The sequence below is a fragment of the Pseudorca crassidens genome, chromosome 4 (assembly GCF_039906515.1).
Source record: "Pseudorca crassidens isolate mPseCra1 chromosome 4, mPseCra1.hap1, whole genome shotgun sequence".
In the NCBI taxonomy this organism is placed as follows: domain Eukaryota; kingdom Metazoa; phylum Chordata; class Mammalia; order Artiodactyla; family Delphinidae; genus Pseudorca; species Pseudorca crassidens.
Genome location: NC_090299.1, coordinates 85,920,900 through 85,939,504, shown reverse-complemented (window position 1 = coordinate 85,939,504; position 18,605 = coordinate 85,920,900). Strand labels below are relative to the sequence as shown.

Sequence of the window (18,605 nt, the reverse complement as noted above, 5' to 3'; positions counted from 1 at the left end):
TCCCCTGCATCGGCAGGTGGACTCTCAATCACTGTGCCACCAGGGAAGCCCTAGTTGTAGATTTTGCATTTGATTTTATGATCCATTTTAAGTTAATTTTTGTGTATGGTACAAGGTATGATTTGAAGTTCTTGTTTTGGTTTATTTTTTTGGGTTTTTTTTGGCACATGCCTATCCTTTCATGCCAGCACCACTTGTTGAAAGGCTATCCTTTCTCCACTAAATTGTCTTTACACCTTTGTCAAAAATCATTTGTCCATATATGTGTGCCATATGTGTGTGGGTTAGTTTCTGGACTTGCTATTCTATTCCGCTGATCTATTTGTCTGTCTTTGCACCAGTACCATACTCTCTTGATTACATAGCTTTACAATAACTCCTGAAATCAGGTAATGTTAGTCCTTCAACTTTGTTTTCCTTTTTAAAGTTTGATATACAACTTTGGCTATTCTAGGTCCTTTTCCTTTCCATATGAATTTAAAAATCAGATCATCAATGTCTATCAAAAAAAAAAAAATCTTGCTGAACTTTAAAAACAAAACAAAACAAAAAAGCCTGCAAGGGACTTCCCTGGTGGCACAGTGGTTATGAATCCACCTGCCAATACAGGGGACATGGGTTTGAGCTCTGGTCCAGGAAGACCCCACGTGCCGTGGAGCAACAAGCCCGTGCATGACAACTACTGAGCCTGCACACCACAACTCCTGAGGCCATGCACTTAGAGCCTGTGCTCTGCAACAGGAGAAGCCACCACAGTGAAAAGCCCGTGCACCACAATGAAGAATAGACCCCACTGACTGCAACTAGAGAGAGTCCACACACAGCAACAAAGATCCAACACAGACAAAAATAAATTTAAAAAAAAACCCTGCAAACTTGAAGATAGATCAATAAGATAATACACCTCAAAGAACAGAGAGAAAAAAGAATGAAGATAAATGAACTGAGGGGTTGAGAATTGTGGGACATAATTAAGCACAGTAACATACACAAAATGGGAGTGTCAGAGAAAAAGGAGCAGAGCAAAATATTTTTAAAAATAATGCCTGAGAACATCCCAAATATGATGAAAAGCATTAACCTATGTATCCCAATTGTTCAACCAAGTCCAAGTACGATAAACATAGGAGAGCCATACACAGACTTAATGAAATGTTGAAAGCTAAAGACAGAAAATCTTGAAGCACTAAAAGAAAAGTAATTTATCCATACAAGGGAACTCCAATAAGACATCACTTATATCTCATTAGAAACAATGGAAGCTCTATGGCAGTGGGATGACATATTCAAAGCGCTGAAAGACAAAACTGTCAACCAAAAGTTCTATATCAAACAAAACTATCTTTCAAAAATGAGGGCAAAATACAGATATTTCTCTCCCTCCACTCCCCCCCAAAAAATTCATTGCTTGGAAATCTGCCTTATAGGAAAAACTAAAAGAAAGTCTTCAAACTGAAGGAAGTAAACCCAGATTGCAATTTCTAATCACCATGATAAAACAGAAAGAACTGGTGAGATAAGTATTTATATGACAGTATAAATGCATATGTCTTCTTTCTTCTCTTAATAAATATAAAAAGCAAGCATGTAAAACATGTATATAGTTGTAGTCCTAGGCATTTGACATATAGTTAATATATTGGGGGGGGGGGTGACTGGGATGCAGCAGTGTTACAGGCCCTGAGATGACAGGGTTCTACAATGGCTTAGGTCCAAGGGTCCAGGGTCCTGTAGCTGCACAGCCTGGAAATGGTGGGCCAAGATTCCAATTCTGGCCCTAGTGGAAGTCACAGAGCAGCAGCAGCATGTGCCCAGCAATGGCCTGTTAAAGTCGCAAGTCAGGACCCATGGGCTGGGGTGCAGAGCCCCAGCAGTGTGGCCGTGGTAATTGTGGATCAGAACTCTGACCCAGGGTGAGGTACAAAGTAGCAGCATTTTAGCCCCAGCAATGATAGGTTAAAGCCATGACTTAGGCTCCAGGAATGGTGGGTAGCTCAGCAGCTCAGCCTAGGTAATGACCAGTCAAAGCCACAACTAGGAATACACAGTGAAGTCCAAGCAATAGCAGCATTGCCCCAGTTATGGCAAGAAAAAGTACTGACTTAATACCTGAGGGCAGGGCACAGAGCAGGAGCTCCAGTCTCATAGATAGTCAGGCATTGTGACAACTCAACCAGGGAAAGCAAAGTACCAGAGTGATGGGGCCCCAAGTGTCAGATCTCACCACAGCAACATTTCCAGCCTCAGGAAAGACACAGAAGCAGGGACTCTGGGCAGCTCTGTGTCTGCTGTAATCAGTGTTGGAGAAGACTGTGCAAGTCCTCAGTAGCAAACCTCTATGATGGTGAAGCTTGCTGGGATTCTCCTGCTCTTCCTCTCCCCATGGGGTGAAATCCATTTGAAGGAATTTCTGTGGGTGCCAAGCTGCTCTGAACTGGAGGATGAGGTGATGGAGGTAAAATGTTTCCCAAGCTTTTTCACAGGGCCATCCTCAGTTTTTACAATCTGCAGGGTTTCTGCTGCTTCTTCATTGTAGTCCAGAGCTTTCCCAAAGTAATTTACATTGGTTTGTAGTTGCTCATTTATTTTTTTGTTGTTGCTTTTATGGGGGATACAAGTGTTGGAACCTCCTAACCCTCCATCCTGTTGATGTTACATTATCTCTAATTCTGTGTCAAGGGGACTGCAGACACAAGAGCCTCTCACTTGTCACTGTTGTTACACTATTTTTCTCTCTTACATAATAACTGATTTGTGTGTGCAAGGTCATCGACTTTTAGATGGGTGATAGCACTGATGAAATAATATTAAACACCAGTATAAACATGAAGTGTTCTACACTTTGCCCTTTCACTTGATTTCCACAGCTTTGACTATTCATATAATGTAGTTATTTGAGGCACAGGAGTTATAATTTAACATCCTGATTGATTTTTCCTTGGATATAAGCATGAGCAATGGCAAAAGGATAATGTAATTTTTGAAAAGTACTGCATATGAACAAGATGTCTGTGAAATGGCTCTCACTTCTGCTGCTACTACACCTGACTTGCTACTTTAGCTCTGGAAATTGTGGAAAGGTGCTGGCACGGCCAATGAAATACAGTCATTGGATGAATATGAAGACAATCCTGGATGAACTTGTCATGATGGGTCATAAGGTGACTGTTCTGACAACTTCAGCTTCCATTCTTATTGATCCCAACAAACCATCTGCTATTAAGTTTGGGACTTTCCCTATGTCTTTAACTAAAGATAATTTGAAGCATAACATCAAGCATTTGGTAGACAAATGGACATATCTGGCAAAAAATTCGTTGTGGACATATTTTTCATCATTGAGAAGTTTATTTTGGGAACTTTCTGATATGCTTATGAATATCTGTAAAGATGTTGTTTCGAACAAGAAGCTGATGACAAAACTACATGAATCAAGGTTTGATGCTGTTCTTGCAGATGCTGTTGGACCCTGTGGTGAGCTGCTGGCTGAGGTACTTAAAGTACCTTTAGTATACAGTCTCCGCTCCTCTCCTGGCTATTCAGCTGAAAAGTATAGTGGAAGACTTCCATTACCACCATCCTATGTACCTGCTACGTTTTCAGAATTAAGTGATCATGTGACATTCACGGAGAGGGTCAAAAATATGATATATGCACTTTATTTTGACTTTTGGTTCCAGACATTTAATGAGAATAAATGGAATCAGTTTTATGGCGAAGTACTAGGTAAGTCATATTTTTAGTTGGTAGCATGAAGTTCTAACTTTCCTAGTGCCTTGGAAGGTGAGTTTGTATAAAGTAACAGAATTTTGTCTCTTATAAGTGAAACAAGGAAATGAAAATATAAAATGATTTCATAAGTATTATCAAAATATTAAATTATAGGGTAAGGTATAACCCTGTTTCCCATTACTCATACAGATTCTCCTCCAGGAAGTCATAAAACACAAACTGAAGCACTTAGGACTTCTCCAAGCAATTATATATCTATATTACTAAACTTCTTTTTTTAACTTAAAAAAAATCACTAGAAACCTCATAAAATGCCTTGATAAATGAAGACAGGTAGATTGAAGAGTTACACACATATTTGTAGCACAAGTATCTAGGTAGCATTTGGAAATTGTTTCTACTTGTGTAGCTCGATTTCTGTATTATATGATATGATATGATACAATATCAATATGGTGTACACTATACACATACATATATATTTGCTTAATTAGAGAACACTTTCAAACATCTTTGGCTATATCATTCCAAGCTCCTTTCCAAAAACTACCTACTATATTCACATGGCAATACTCTCATTTGATCTAACTCTTGTTGTTTTAGTTTATCCTTCCAGGAAGACCGACTACTTTATTAAAGACAATGGGGAAAGCTGAAATGTGGCTCATTTGAACATACTGGGATTTTGAATTTCCTCTCCCACTGCTACCAAATTTTGAATTTGTTGGAGGCCTCCACTGCAAACCAGCCAAACCCCTGCCTAAGGTTACCTATTCCTATTTATTCTGTTTTGTTTACATTGAATTTTCAATAGGAATAATCCTGTATTCTTTATTTAGAATATTTAATTACAGTGAGAGAGTTGTGGGATGCTAGATAAAGTGACTTGCCAATTGGAAACTCATATATTTCTATACCAACGCAAGTATCAGAATTTCATTATCAATACAGAATAAAGTGGAAGACTTTGAGAATATGTCAGTAAAATTATTACTTTCATTATTCAATACATAATAAATCATCAGACTTCATTAAAAGAATTATTATAAAAAATTAAAAGAATAATTATAAAATGACTAGCATATTCCAGAAATAAGTGCTAATATGCAGAGAAATGGTGTAGACACAATTTCTGCCATCTGACACTCTACCTGGAAAGATAGAATACCAGCAAGTAGTAAAAACTTTGTGAAATTTTTATAAGGAAATACCACAACACTAAGGAAACATCCAGCAGGAATCACAGATATTATCCCTGAGGCATTGATAATTAAGACAAGATCTGAAAGATGTTCAGGATAGGGCAGGGGTAGAAGAAGGCACAAAAGAAAAGCAGGTAGAGTAGTAATGACAGTTTCCAAGAAGTCTAAGTTTAGCCTAAAAAGGAAGAGTTTGAGTAAAGAGGCAGATGATGCTGGAGAGGTAAGTTGGAGACAGATAATTATAAGGAGTTTGAAACATCTAGTAGGAGCATTAGGGAGAAAATTAAAAGGGTAAAGAAAGGGAGAGAGATGTTCACATAAAAAAAAACACACACAGGATGTAGTCACTGGGTTGGATTGTAGAGGGGCAAGAGTGAAAAGGGACACCATTTAGCTGGTTGTTACAAGATACAGGCAACAATGATGGAAAACTAGAATACAATGTTCATAGAGTTATGTCCGCCTTAACTCTTATAATAATAGTACAAACCTCATATTGTTGTGGGGAAAAAATCTGTTAGTATGTATGAAACACCCAAAATGTCTCTGGAACATACTTAGTGATCCAGAAAAAATATTACCTATTGTCTTTATTGTTATTTTGTTGCTATTCCATACTGTCAATAACCCAATGTGTACCAGTCACTTGGATCTAATTTCTAAATTACTAGAAACTGGTTTTCCAATATATCAAGATTATATAATCTAGCAAAGTCCTAAAGAGTAGATATCCCAAGGAGTTGTTTAAAAGTAAATTTTAAGTTTTTAAATGAAAAATAAAGGGAATTAAAATTTTAATACATGTAATAAAATTTAAGTTAAATAAAATATAATTTAATACATTTAAGTTAAAGTTGTTTTTATTTTAAGAATTTTTTAAGGTTTGGCTATCTGATCAGCAAGATAAAATGATAAAATTCTTTTCTAAGGATTGAGATTCTTCACTGGCGCACTAGCCAAAAAGAACACCATTCTTGAACAATATAAGTGTATGATCTAACAATTTTTGGAGCCAAATTCAGCATTTCCTAGCTTTCACATCAGCACTTAAACCATTCCTCATTTGAAATCCCAGGGTTTTACAACTTGCAGAATAAAAGAGATAATTTAGTTTATTAGGATAGGTGTTTTCTGCCTATACCAATCCTATAGAAAACCTCAGTAAAGCTCCCTTAGGGATGTACATCTCAACATCATAGCTGCCTAACAGAATGAGCACAGGGAAAATATACACTGCATATATAAGAACCATAAACTCTGCACATACACTAAACAGCAAATAATTTGTACAACTTGAATCTGAAAACTTCCTGTAGTTTAAAAATACAAAGAATTCTCTTCAATTTATAGGATGCTATTCCTTATGAAGGAAAGCAAGAATCGAATCTATTTTAAATTGATATGATCTCTTTTAAATTGACTTAAGTGCTTCCCTAGTGGCACAGTGGTTAAGAATCTGCCTGCCAATGCAGGGGACATGGGTTCAAGCCCTGGTCTGGGAAGATCCCTGATGCCACAGAGCAGCTAAGCCCGTGCGCCACAACTACTGAGTCCGTGCTCTAGAGCCTGTGAGCCACAAGTACTGAAGCCCGCATGCCCAGAGCCCATGCTCTACAACAAGAGAAGCCACCACAATGAGAAGCCCACGCACTGCAAAGAGTAGCCCCCACTCACCACAACTAGAGAAAGCCCGTGCACAGCAAGGAAGAACCAATGCAGCCAAAAATAAATAAAAGATGTGGTACATATATACAATGGAATATTACTCAGCCATAAAAAAGAACAAAATAATGCCATTTGCACCAACAAAGTCTGAGATAAGGTTAGTGAAAGTTCTATGCTATCTAACCCTAGTTTTTGAAAGATTTCCCTGTTCTCATTGCAGGAAAGTGATAGCGTTAGTAAGAAGGGAGGTTAAGAGGAGAGGAATAAGGACAAAGAAAAGATGAATAGTAGGATAATGAAAATAATTAGTAATAGTAGCTGTTGCTATTAAGTTGCAAAATAAGATTTAAATCCGTCAATGATTGTGAAGATTTCATTATATAAAGAAACTATTCCTTCAAGCTACTAACTTTTCCATTCATTATTAGGTTCTCAGAAAATTTCTGTAATTTTTAAAGAATTAAGACATTTGGCAAAATGCTTCAAGAATCTTAAAAATGCTATAGCCTTTGACTTCATAGTATACTCCTAAGAAACCATACAGAGAAAATTAATCAAGGTGTGCAAAAACAATATTTTGGGCAGTAATTCATAAAAGCCAACACTGGAAGTAATGTAAATATTCAAAATTAAGCAATAATTAAATAAATTATCATGTGCACATCACACCATTACAATCGTTTTCTCAAAGAATTTTTTATTACACTAAATCAACTATAGTATGAGGTTTAGTTGGAAAATAACAGCTATAATAAGATCACAGTTTTCTTGTAGGATAAAAAAATATAAATTAGAATTACAATTTTCAAAATATATATCACAATGTATATTTAGTTATAGGAGTAATTAAGATTAGAATGAAAGCACGAATTTTAGCATAATGCCATCAAAGTCCATCCATGTAGTCAAAAAATGGCAGGATGTCCTTCTTTCTCATAGATGAATAACATTCAGTTCTGTGTGTGTGTGTGTGCATGTGTGTGTGTGTATTATATATATCACACCTTTATTATGTTGAAGTATGTTCCTTCTACACCCAATATGTTGAGGGTTTTTATCAGGAAAGGATGTTGTATCTTGCCAAATGTTATTCTACATTTATTGAGATGATCAAGTTATTTTAAATTTCATTCTATTAATGCAATGTATTACACTTACTGATTTGGGTACTTTGAACCATCCTTGCATCCCAGGGATAAATCCCATTTGGTCATGGTATATAATCCTTTTAATATGTTCTTGAATTTGACTTGCTGATATTTGGATGAGAATTTTTGCATTTATATTCATCCTGGATAATGGCTTATATTGAAGATAATACTGGCTTGTAGAATGAGTTTGGAAGTGTTCCCTCTTTCCTCTTTAATTTTTTTGGAAGAGTTTTTGAAGAACTGGCATTAATTATTCTTTAAATATTTCATAGAATTTGTCAGTGAAGCCTTCTGGTCCTGGGGTTTTCTGTTGAGAGGTTTTTGAAACTGATTCAATACCTTTACTTATTATGACTGTCCAGATTTTCTAATTCTTCCTGATTCAGTCTTGATAGATTGCATGTTTCTAGGAATTTATTCATTCTTCTTGGTAATGTAATTTTTTGGCCTATAATTCTACACAGTAGTCTCTTACGAGCGTATGTATTTCTGTAGCATCAGTTATAATGTCTCCACTTTCATTTCTAATTTTATTTATGTCTTCTTCCTTCCTTAGTTAATCTAGCTAAAGATTGTCATTTTGTTTATTTTTTTAAAAGACAGAGAAAGACAAATACTAGATGATATCCATTTTATGTGGAATATAAAAAAGTCAAACTTGTAAAAACAGAGAGTAATATGGTGGTTACCAGGAGCTGAGGGGCAGGAGAATAGGAGAGATGTCTTTTAAGGGTACAGATCTGCATCTCATAGAAAAATAAGTCCTAGAGATCTAAGGTATAGTACAGTGAATATGGACAACCATATTATATTATAATCATCAAACTTGCTAAGAGACTACATCTTAATTATTCCAACCACAAAAAGAAATAATTATGTGACATGATAGAGGTGTGAACTATCATGAAAAGTGGCTATCCTATTACAATATATTGAATATAAATGTATCAAATCAATACATTATACAACTTAAATTACATAATGTTTTATGTCAAATATATTTCATCTTCAAAATGTACATATCTCTATTTAAAAACACCTTATTGGTAATAAATACTAATCATCTTGAGCCTTCAGTGAGTCATAATCTTTTTGCAATAGTAACATCAACGATCACTGATCAGAGGAAGATCAAATGGTGGTGGAGCAAGATGATGTGGAGCTCACCTCCCCACACAAACACATCAAAAATACATCTACAGGTGGAACAATTCTCATGGAAAACTAACTGGAAAGTGGCAGAACTCCTACAAACCAAGGCTGTAAGTAAGATACACACATAATTGAGTAGGACAAGAAAAAAAGCACCGGTCTGGGACAAATACCCCTGGGAGGGTACTAAGAGGAAAAGAGAGATTGCACAGATGGACACTCACCCTGGGAAGTGAGTGGGTCAAGTCACAGACTGGGCATCCCAGTTCTAGGGTCCTACAGGAAGGAGACAAGTTCCCTTGGCTGCTTGGAGAACTGCTGGGACAGATAGAAAGTCTGGAGAAGCCTGGGCTCCACTCGTGTGGAATGCAAGGGTGCTGGTTTGCCAACAGACAGGGCGGAGAGAGGTCAGCCCTAGTGGTTGCTGCCTCACTGGGCTCCCCAGTCCAAGCCAAGCAAACACTCCTACCTCACCCACTCCACACCACAGCTTGGCCCTGGATCTAGGGAGATTTCCCACCAACTGGGAAAAGATTCAATCTTGGGATGCAGAGGTGACCTGGGGCCTGGGGTGTTTACAGGTGGGATGGTGGAGGCCATTGTTGGTGCTTACTAAGACAGCACCCCATAAGCAGCCCAGACTTCTGATGGCAGCACAGCTGCTTGAACTCCTGTGACCACAAGTATGCAATCCCAGATGAGCAAATGCTCCAGCCCTGCCCACTTGATGCCACAACCTAGCACTAGATCTGGAGTGACCACAACAGGGGAAGAGATGTGAATGTGAGCTGTGTCTGAGGTAGCCACAGATGCCTACACAACCAGTGCATCAGACCACTGTAAGCACAGGAGCCCCACTTGCTTCAGTACTCCCTTGCTTTGGGGAAAAGACCCCAGTGCAGGGAGGAGGAAAAACACACACTTAAATGGAACACACAACCAGCTCCAGCCAGATTCTCAACCTTCTGCTCCAGCACCTTGGGAGCAGACTCCACCTGTGAAAGGGTAGAGATGGCCACTGAGCAGAGTGGAAGTTCCACCTCACACCCTGCACAGGCTCAGGCTTCTCCATTACCAGCCACAACCCCTACACCAAGGTGATAGCTACCAGCACACCCTAAGGAAATGTGTGACTGGAATCCACATCAAACACAGCCCTCCCACCAAAGGCACACAAGGTCTACATAAGGATGCTTCCACATAAGAACACCACTTCAGGACCACAAAAGGTAACTGTTTCACCTATATTCACAGAGACAAAGCAAGTAAAATGAAAAGGCAGAGAACTACTCTCAATTGAAAGAGCAAGACAAAACCCCTGAAAAAAAATAATGAAACAGAGATAATCAGTCTACCAGACAATGAATTCAAACGGTTGATAATAAAAATGCTAATTGAATTAGGAAAGAGAATTCATCTAAGCACAGATCATTTTAACAGGGAACTAGAAAATATAAAGAAGACACAAACAAAAATAGATAATTCAATATCTGAGATAAAAAGCACTCTAGAAGCAATGAATAGAATACTAAATGACACAGAAGAATGCATAAGTAATCTAGAAAATAGAATGAAAATCACCCAATCAGAACAAAAGACAAATAAATAAAAATAAAGTAACATGAGATCTTTGGGATAGCATAAAACATGCAACATTTGCATTTTAGGGGTTCCAGAAGATGAGAGAGAGAAAAGTTATCGAGATGTATTTGAAGAAATTATGGCTGAAAAATTCCTAAGTCTAAAGAAGGAAACAGACATCCAGGTATAGAAAACACAGAGGATCTGAAACAACATGAACTCAGACAGACCCAGAATAAGACATATCATAATTAATGACAAGAGTTAAAAATAAAGAGAGAATTCTAAAGGCAGCAAGAGAAAGACAAAGAGTCATATACAAAAGGATCACTATAAGGCTATTATCTGATTTCTCTGCAGAAACTTTCAGGCCAGAAGGGGGGCAGCATGATCTATTCAAATTCCTGAAAGGGAAAAATTTGCAACCTAGGATACTCTACCCAGCAAGACTGTCATTTAAAATAGGAGAGATAAAGAACTTCTCAGACAAGCAATAACTAAAAAAATTTGGCAATAATAAACCTACCCAAAAAGAAATGTTGATGGATCTTCTCTAAATGAAAAAGAAGTAAGAATCTATAGGAAAGGGATAGTCACAGTAGAAACAGCCAATATAAAGTAAGGATTGAAGATCACTTTTTTTCCTGAAGAGCACTTAAATAAGCCAGTACATAGATTAAAAGACAAAAAAATATTGCAAAAGCAACTATAACTACCATAAACAGTAAAGGGATAAGCATGAAGATGTAAAATATAATATCAAAAACACAAAATATGAGGGAGAGGAATAAAAAATTAATCTCTTAGAATGTGTTTAAACTTAAATGACTATTAGTTTAAAGAAAGTAGATATAATTATGGGTTAACATATATGAACCCCATGATAACCACAAATCAAAAATGTACAATAGATACACAAAAATCAAAAAGATGGATCCCAAGCATACTATGAAATAAAATCATCAAACCACAACAGAAAAACAAAAAGAAGAAATGAACAGAAAAAAACTACAAAAACAACTGGAAAACAGTTTTAGAATGGCAATAAGTCATTAATAACTATCAAAAATTCCTTTACATGTTAATGGACTAAATGCTCCAACCAAAAGACATAGGGCAGCTGACTGGAAAAAAAAGAACAAGAGGGATTCCCTGGTGGCGCAGTGGTTGAGAGTCCGCCTGCTGATGCAGGGGACATAGGTTCATGCCCCGGTCTGGGAAGATCCCACATGCCGCAGAGTGGCTGGGCCCATGAGCCATGGCCACTGAGCCTGCGCATCCGGAGCCTATGCTCTGCAACGGAAGAGGCCACAACAGTGAGAGGCCCGTGTACCGCCAAAAAAAAAAAAAAAGAACAAGAGCCTTCAGTATGGTGCCTTACCAGAGACTCACTTCAGGGCAAAAGACATACAGACTGAAAGTGAGGAGGTAGGAAAAGATATTTCATGTAAATGAAAACAACAAGAAAGCAGAGGTAGCAATACTCATATCAGACAAAATAAACTTTGAAAGGCCATAATGAAAGACAAAGAAGGGCATTACAGAATAATAAAGGGAAAGCAAAAAGAGGATATTACACTTGTTAACATATACACACCCAATACAGGAGCACCTAAATATATATAGCAAATACTAACAGACACAAAGGGAGGACTTGACAATAGTACTATAATAGCAGGAGACTTTAAAACCCCTCTGACATCAATGGGCCAATCATCCAGACAAATATCAATAAAGCAACAGTGGTCTTAAATGGCACAATAGACCAGTCGAATTTACTTGGTATCTACAGGACATTACTTCTAAAAAAAATAAGAAATACACATTCTTTTCCAGTGCACATGGAATGCTCTCCAATATAGATCAAATACTAGGTCGCAAAACAAGCATCAACAAACTTATGAGGATAGAAACTATACCAAGCATTTTTCTGATCACAGTAGCATGAAACTGGAAATCAGCTAAAGAAAGAAAATTGGGAAAAGAACAAACATATGGAGACCAAACCACATGTTACTACCAAAAATGTGGGTCAACAATGAAATCAAAGAGGAAAAAGGAAAACACCTCAAGACAAATAAAAATGGAAACACAGCTTTCCAAAATCTAGGGGTTACAACAAAAAGCAGTTCTAAGAGGGAAGTTCATAGTGATGCAGGCCTTCCTCAAGAAATAAGAAAAATCTCAAACAACCTAATCTATCAACTAAAGGAATTAGAAGAACAAAGAAAGCTGAAAGTTGGCAGAAGGAAGGAAGTAATAATCATCAGAGAGGAAACAAATGAACTAGACATCAAAAAACAATAGAAAAATCAAACCAAGAACTGGTTTTTTGAAAAGTTAAACAAAATTGATTAATCTTTAGCCAAGCCCACCAAGAAGAAAGAGAGGACCCGAAAAAACAAAAGAAGAAATAAAAGAGGAGAAATAACAACCAATTCCACAGAAATTCAAAAAATCATAAAAGAATACTATGAACAATTATATGCCAACAAATTGGACAACCTAGAAGAAATGGACAAGTTTCTAGGAGCATATAGCCTGCCAAGACTGATTCAAAAAGAAACAGACAATTTGAACAGACCGATAACTAGAAGTGAAATTGAATTTGAAATTTAAAAAGACTCCCAGGAAACAAAAGTCCAGGACCAGATGGCTTCACTGGGGAATTCTACCAAACATATAAAAAAGAATTTATACCTATCCTTCTCAAACTATTTCAAAAAAGTGAAGAGAAGGGAACACTCCCAAATTCATTCTACAAGACCACAATTACCCTGATACCAAAACCAGTCAAACATAAAAAAAGAAAATTATAGGTGGATATCATTAATGAATATAGATGCAAAAATCCTTAAAAAAATATTAGCTAACGAAAAATATTAGCAAACTGAATCCAACAATACATAAAAAGAATCACACACCATGATCAAGTTGGATTCATTCCAGGGTCACAAGGATGATTCAACATATGTAAATCAATCAATGTGATATACCACATTAACAAAAGGAAAGATAAAAATCACATGAATATCTCAATAGATGCACAAAAAGCAACTGATAAAATTCATCATCCATTCATGACAAAAACTTTCATCAGAGTGGGTATAGAGGGAACATATTTCAACATAATAAAGGCCATTTATGACAAACTCACAACAAACATATTACTCAACAGTGATAAGCTGAAAACCTTATCTCTAAATTCAGGAACAAGACAAGGATGCCACTCCCAATGCCTCTATTTAACATAGTTTTTGAAGTCCTAACCACAGCAATCAGATACAAAAAGTAAATAAAAAGTATCCAAATTGGAAGGGAAGAGGTAAAACTGTCACTATTTGCAGATGAAATGATAGCCTATATAGAGAACACTAAAGTCTCCACACAAAAACTATTAGAACTAATAAATAATTTCAGCAAGTATGCAGGATACAAGATCAATACAAAGAAATCTGTTGCATTTCTATAAAATAATAATGAAATGTCAGAAGAAAGTAAGATAAAAATCCTGTTTAAAATCACATAAAAATAATAAAATACCTAGGAATAGACTTAATCAAGGAGGTGAAAGACCTACAGGCTGAAAACTATAAAACATTGATGAAAGAAATTGAAGATGATTCAAAGAAATGGAACGATATCCTGTGCTCTTGGGTTGGAAGAATTAGTATTATTAAAACTGCCTTAGTACCCAAAGCTATCTACAGATTTAGTGCAGTCCTGATCAAAATACCCAGGACATTTTTCACAGAACTAGAACAAATAATACTAAAATTTATATGGAACACCAAAAGACCCCAAATTGCCACAGCAGTCCTGAGGATAAAGAACAAAGCTGGACGTATAATTCTTCCAGACTTCAGACTACATATACGACAAAGCTACAGTAATGAAAACAGTGTGGTATTGGCACAAAAACAGACACATAGATCAATGGAACAGAATACAGAGCCTGGAAATAATCCCACACACCTATGGTCAATCTCTGAGAAAGTTAGCAAGAATATGTAACAGAGAAAAGAGTCTCTTCAACAGGTGGTGCTGGGAAAACTGGACAGCCACATTAAAAACAATGAGATTAGACCATTCCTGTACATTATACAAAAATGAACTCAAAATGGTTTAAAGGTTTAAATATAAGACCTGAAACTATAAAACTCCTAGAAGGGAACATAGGCAGAACACTCTTTGACATAAATCACAGCAATATTTTCTTAGATCAGTCTCCTAAGGCAAAAGAAATAAAAGCAGCAATAAACAAATGACCTAATTAACATAAAACCTTTTGCACAGGAAAGGAAACCATCGGCAGAACAAAAATACAATCTACAGAATGGGAGAAAATATTTGTAAATTACCTAACAAGTGGTTAATATCCAAAATACACAAACAGCTCATACAATTCATTATCAAAGAAAACAAATAACACAATCAAAGAATGGGCACAAGTCTCAAATAGACATTTTTTCCAAAGAAGATGTACAGATGGTTAACAGGCATTCAAAAATATACTCAACATTGCTAACTATTAGAGAAATGCAAATCAAAACTACAGTGAGGTATCACCTCACACCTGCCAGAATTGCTAGCATCAAAAAGTCTATGAATAACAAATGTTGGAGAGGATGTGGAGAAAAGGGAACACTTGTATATTGTTGGTGGGAATGTAAATTGGTGCAGCCACTATGGAAAACAGTATGGAGGTTCCTCAAAACAATAAAAATATGATCCAGCAATTCCTCTCCTGGGTATATACCTGAAAAAAATAAGAACAGGCTTCCCTGGTGGCGCAGTGGTTGAGAGTCCGCCTGCCGATGCAGGGGACACGGGTTCGTGCCCCGGTCGGGAGGATCCCACATGCCGCGGAGCGGCTGGGCCCGTGAGCCATGGCCGCTGTGCCTGCGCATCTGGAGCCTGTGCTCCTCAACGGGAGAGGCCACAACAGTGAGAGGCCCACGTACCGCAAAAAAACAAAACAAAACAAAACAAAAAACAGTGAGACTATAAGCAACCTTGTTTTATTGCACTACACTTTAATGTGCTTTACTGATACTGCATTTTTTTTTTTTACAAATTGAAGGTTTGTGGCAACCTTGCATTGCTAGATGATGGTTAACATTTTTTTTGCCAGATGATGGCTATAATTTTTTAGCAATAAAGTGTTTTTTAACAAAGGTACATAGTTTTTTTAGACGTATTGCTATTGCACACCTAATAGACTATAATATAGTGTAAACATAACTTAAATGCACCGGGAAACCAAAAATTTCATGTGACTAGTTTTACTGAGATATTTGCTTTATTACAGTGGTCTGGAATTGAACCTGCAATTATCTCCATAGTATGCCTACACATCAAACTAAAAAGCCTCTGAACAGCAAAGGGAATCATCAACAAAATGAAAAGGCAGCCTACAGAATGGGAGAAAATATTTGCAAATCATATATATAAGGTGTTAATATCCAAAATATATTAAAAAACTCATACAACTCAATAGCAAAAAAACAAAACCCCAAAAAAATCCAATTAAAAAATGGCAGAAGTTCTGAATAGCTATTTTCCAAAGAAGAGAAACTGATGGCCAACAGGTTCATGAAAAAGTGCTCATGATCACTAATCATCAGGAAAATGCAAATCAAAATATCACCTCACACCTGTTAGATTGGCTATTATCAAAAAGACAAGAAATAACAAGTGTTGGTGAGGATATGAAGAAAAGGGAACCCTCCTGTACTGTTGCTGAGATTGCAAACTTGTGCAACCACTATGCAGAACAGTGTGTAGGCTCCTCAAAAAACTAAAAAATAGAACTACCATACAATCCAGCAATTTCACTCCTGGGTACTTACCCAAAGAAAACGAAAGCACTAATTCAAGAAGATATATGCACGTCCATGTTCATTGCAAATTTACAATAGCCAAGATGCAGACATAACCTGAGTGTCCATTGATGTCTGAATAAAGAAAGTGTGGCATACACACTATGGAATATTATTCAGCCATAAGAAAAGAATGAAATCTTGCTATTTCTGACAACACAGATGGACCTTGAGGGCATTATGCCAAGTGAAACAAGTCAAAGACAAATACTGTACAATTTCACTTAAATGTGGATGGAATCTAAAAGAAAAATCTTTAAAGTAAAAATTTTATACAGAAAATAGGTTGGTGGTTACCAAAGGTGGCAGGTGGTGGAGGTGGGCAAAATGGCTGAAAGGGGTAAAAAAGGTACAAACATCCCATTACAAAATAAGCAAGTCATGGAGAAGTAATTTTAACAGCATGGTGACTATAGCTAACATCATATTGCATATGCGAAAACTGTTGAGAGTAAATATTAAAAATCCTCATCACAAGAAAAAAACTTACACGTGGTGATGGATGTTAACTAAATTTACTGTGGTGATAATTTCACAATACATAAATACCAAATCATGTACACCTCAAACTAATATAATGTTACATTTCAATTATGCTTCAATTAAACAACAAATTTAAATGAATTTAAAATTTTTAAATGTTTTAAAAAATTTTTGATTTTTTTTCCTTCATTCCTAATCAACATCATATCTCGACTCTTTTGCCAGATTGCACCAGGAAACACATTCCCAAACAGAGGAGAAATAAGCTCTTCCTTCCTCCTCTCAGAAGATTGTGGGCTACTGAGTTAAAACAATGTGGCTCAAAGCCTGACTTTATTGCATACTAGCAATAAAGTCTGAAGCGCCTACTGGAGAGAGAGGATGTAAAGATTAAATGTAACATCATTAAATTTCTCCCTTCCCTTTTCTCCCTTTACCAGATTTTTACTATAAACTCCAATGTGCTCTGAGCACCTTTTCCCCACATCAGCACTTGGGTCGGATGAGTTCAAGTGCAAAGCATAACCCTGTGTCACTTTTTCTTGAGCTGAAATGTAACTTGTTTTATCAAGATGTTTGTCCATATTGATCCTGCACCCTCACTCACCCTCTGTTTTACTCAGATCTATGACCTCTTCCCAATGATTTTTCCTTATTTCTGTAAATCCTTGACTGTACTTACAGCATCTTTGGTTCAAGGACCAGTGAAGTAGAAAAGTTCCTCAAAGATTACAGAAATCTCTACCCTATTCTATGATGCAAGACAGAACGGGTTTTCCTATTGTTTGTTGGATTTATCCTTAAACCAGTTCCCTGAAGCTGGCAAAATAGTTAAAACATTTCCACACTTCACATTTACATAATTTAGTCCCATGAGATGAAAAAGTATCTATTTCAGTGACTTTCTCCAAAGAGCAGGCAAACCTTTCACAGAAATTCTCAGAAAAACTCCCATGGCATTTCATTGGCCTAAGTATGGTAAACTGCCTAATTTTAAGCCAAGTCCTGGCAAAAGGAATGCCATGCCCTGATTCATGAGTTCCTAAAGGAATGGGATAACCCTGGCCAATCAAGTTCACTCTCTGAGGATGGGGCCAACTAATTCTGAATCACATGGGTTCTTGCAGGGTGGGATACTTTGGTGATAATTGAAGAACTGTTAGGATGGACAAAACAATGAATGGAGGCTATAAAAGAAATCAGTAACATTCACTGTGACTATTATTTAGAATTTATTAGAGTCAATGGATCTGTTCTCAAATTCTCTCTCAAGCTCTATGACCTCACTGCAGTGATGAAAAACAGCTCCTATAGTACAGATAATGTACATTTCTAAAGAGGTCTGCTTACAAAGTAAGCAGTTCTTGTACAAGTTTTTCTACAACAGAATATGATTTTGAAACAAGAAATGACACAAATGGAGATTTCTTATCCAAAAGGAAGTTTATATATAGTAAATATTTTATGTGCATTGTTTTGAAAACAAAAATTTAAAAATTGAGTATTTTGAGCTTAAAATTAATCCCAATAATATTCTATCTCCATAGACTTCAGTTAAAAACTCTCAGAAGGGGCTTCCCTGGTAGCGCAGTGGTTGAGAGTCCGCCTGCCGATGCAGTGGACGCGGGTTCGTGCCCCGGTCTGGGAAGATCCTACATGCCGCGGAGCAGCTGGGCCCGTGAGACGTGGCCGCTGAGCCTGCACATTGTTGGAAAAATGGTCTCTCTCCTTCTGACACTGAGAACTATATGGATAAT

At 36.8% G+C, this 18,605-nt stretch overlaps 1 protein-coding gene across 1 annotated transcript; it reads left to right on the top strand.

Moving 5' to 3' along the window:
* The first annotated feature begins 2,996 nt into the window (after positions 1 to 2,996).
* On the top strand, positions 2,997 to 6,852 carry LOC137223020 (UDP-glucuronosyltransferase 2B4-like). Its single transcript, XM_067734632.1, is given in 3 exon segments — positions 2,997 to 3,726; positions 4,349 to 4,497; positions 6,820 to 6,852. Coding segments are annotated over 3 exon segments (912 nt in total).
* The last annotated feature ends 11,753 nt before the right edge of the window (positions 6,853 to 18,605 follow it).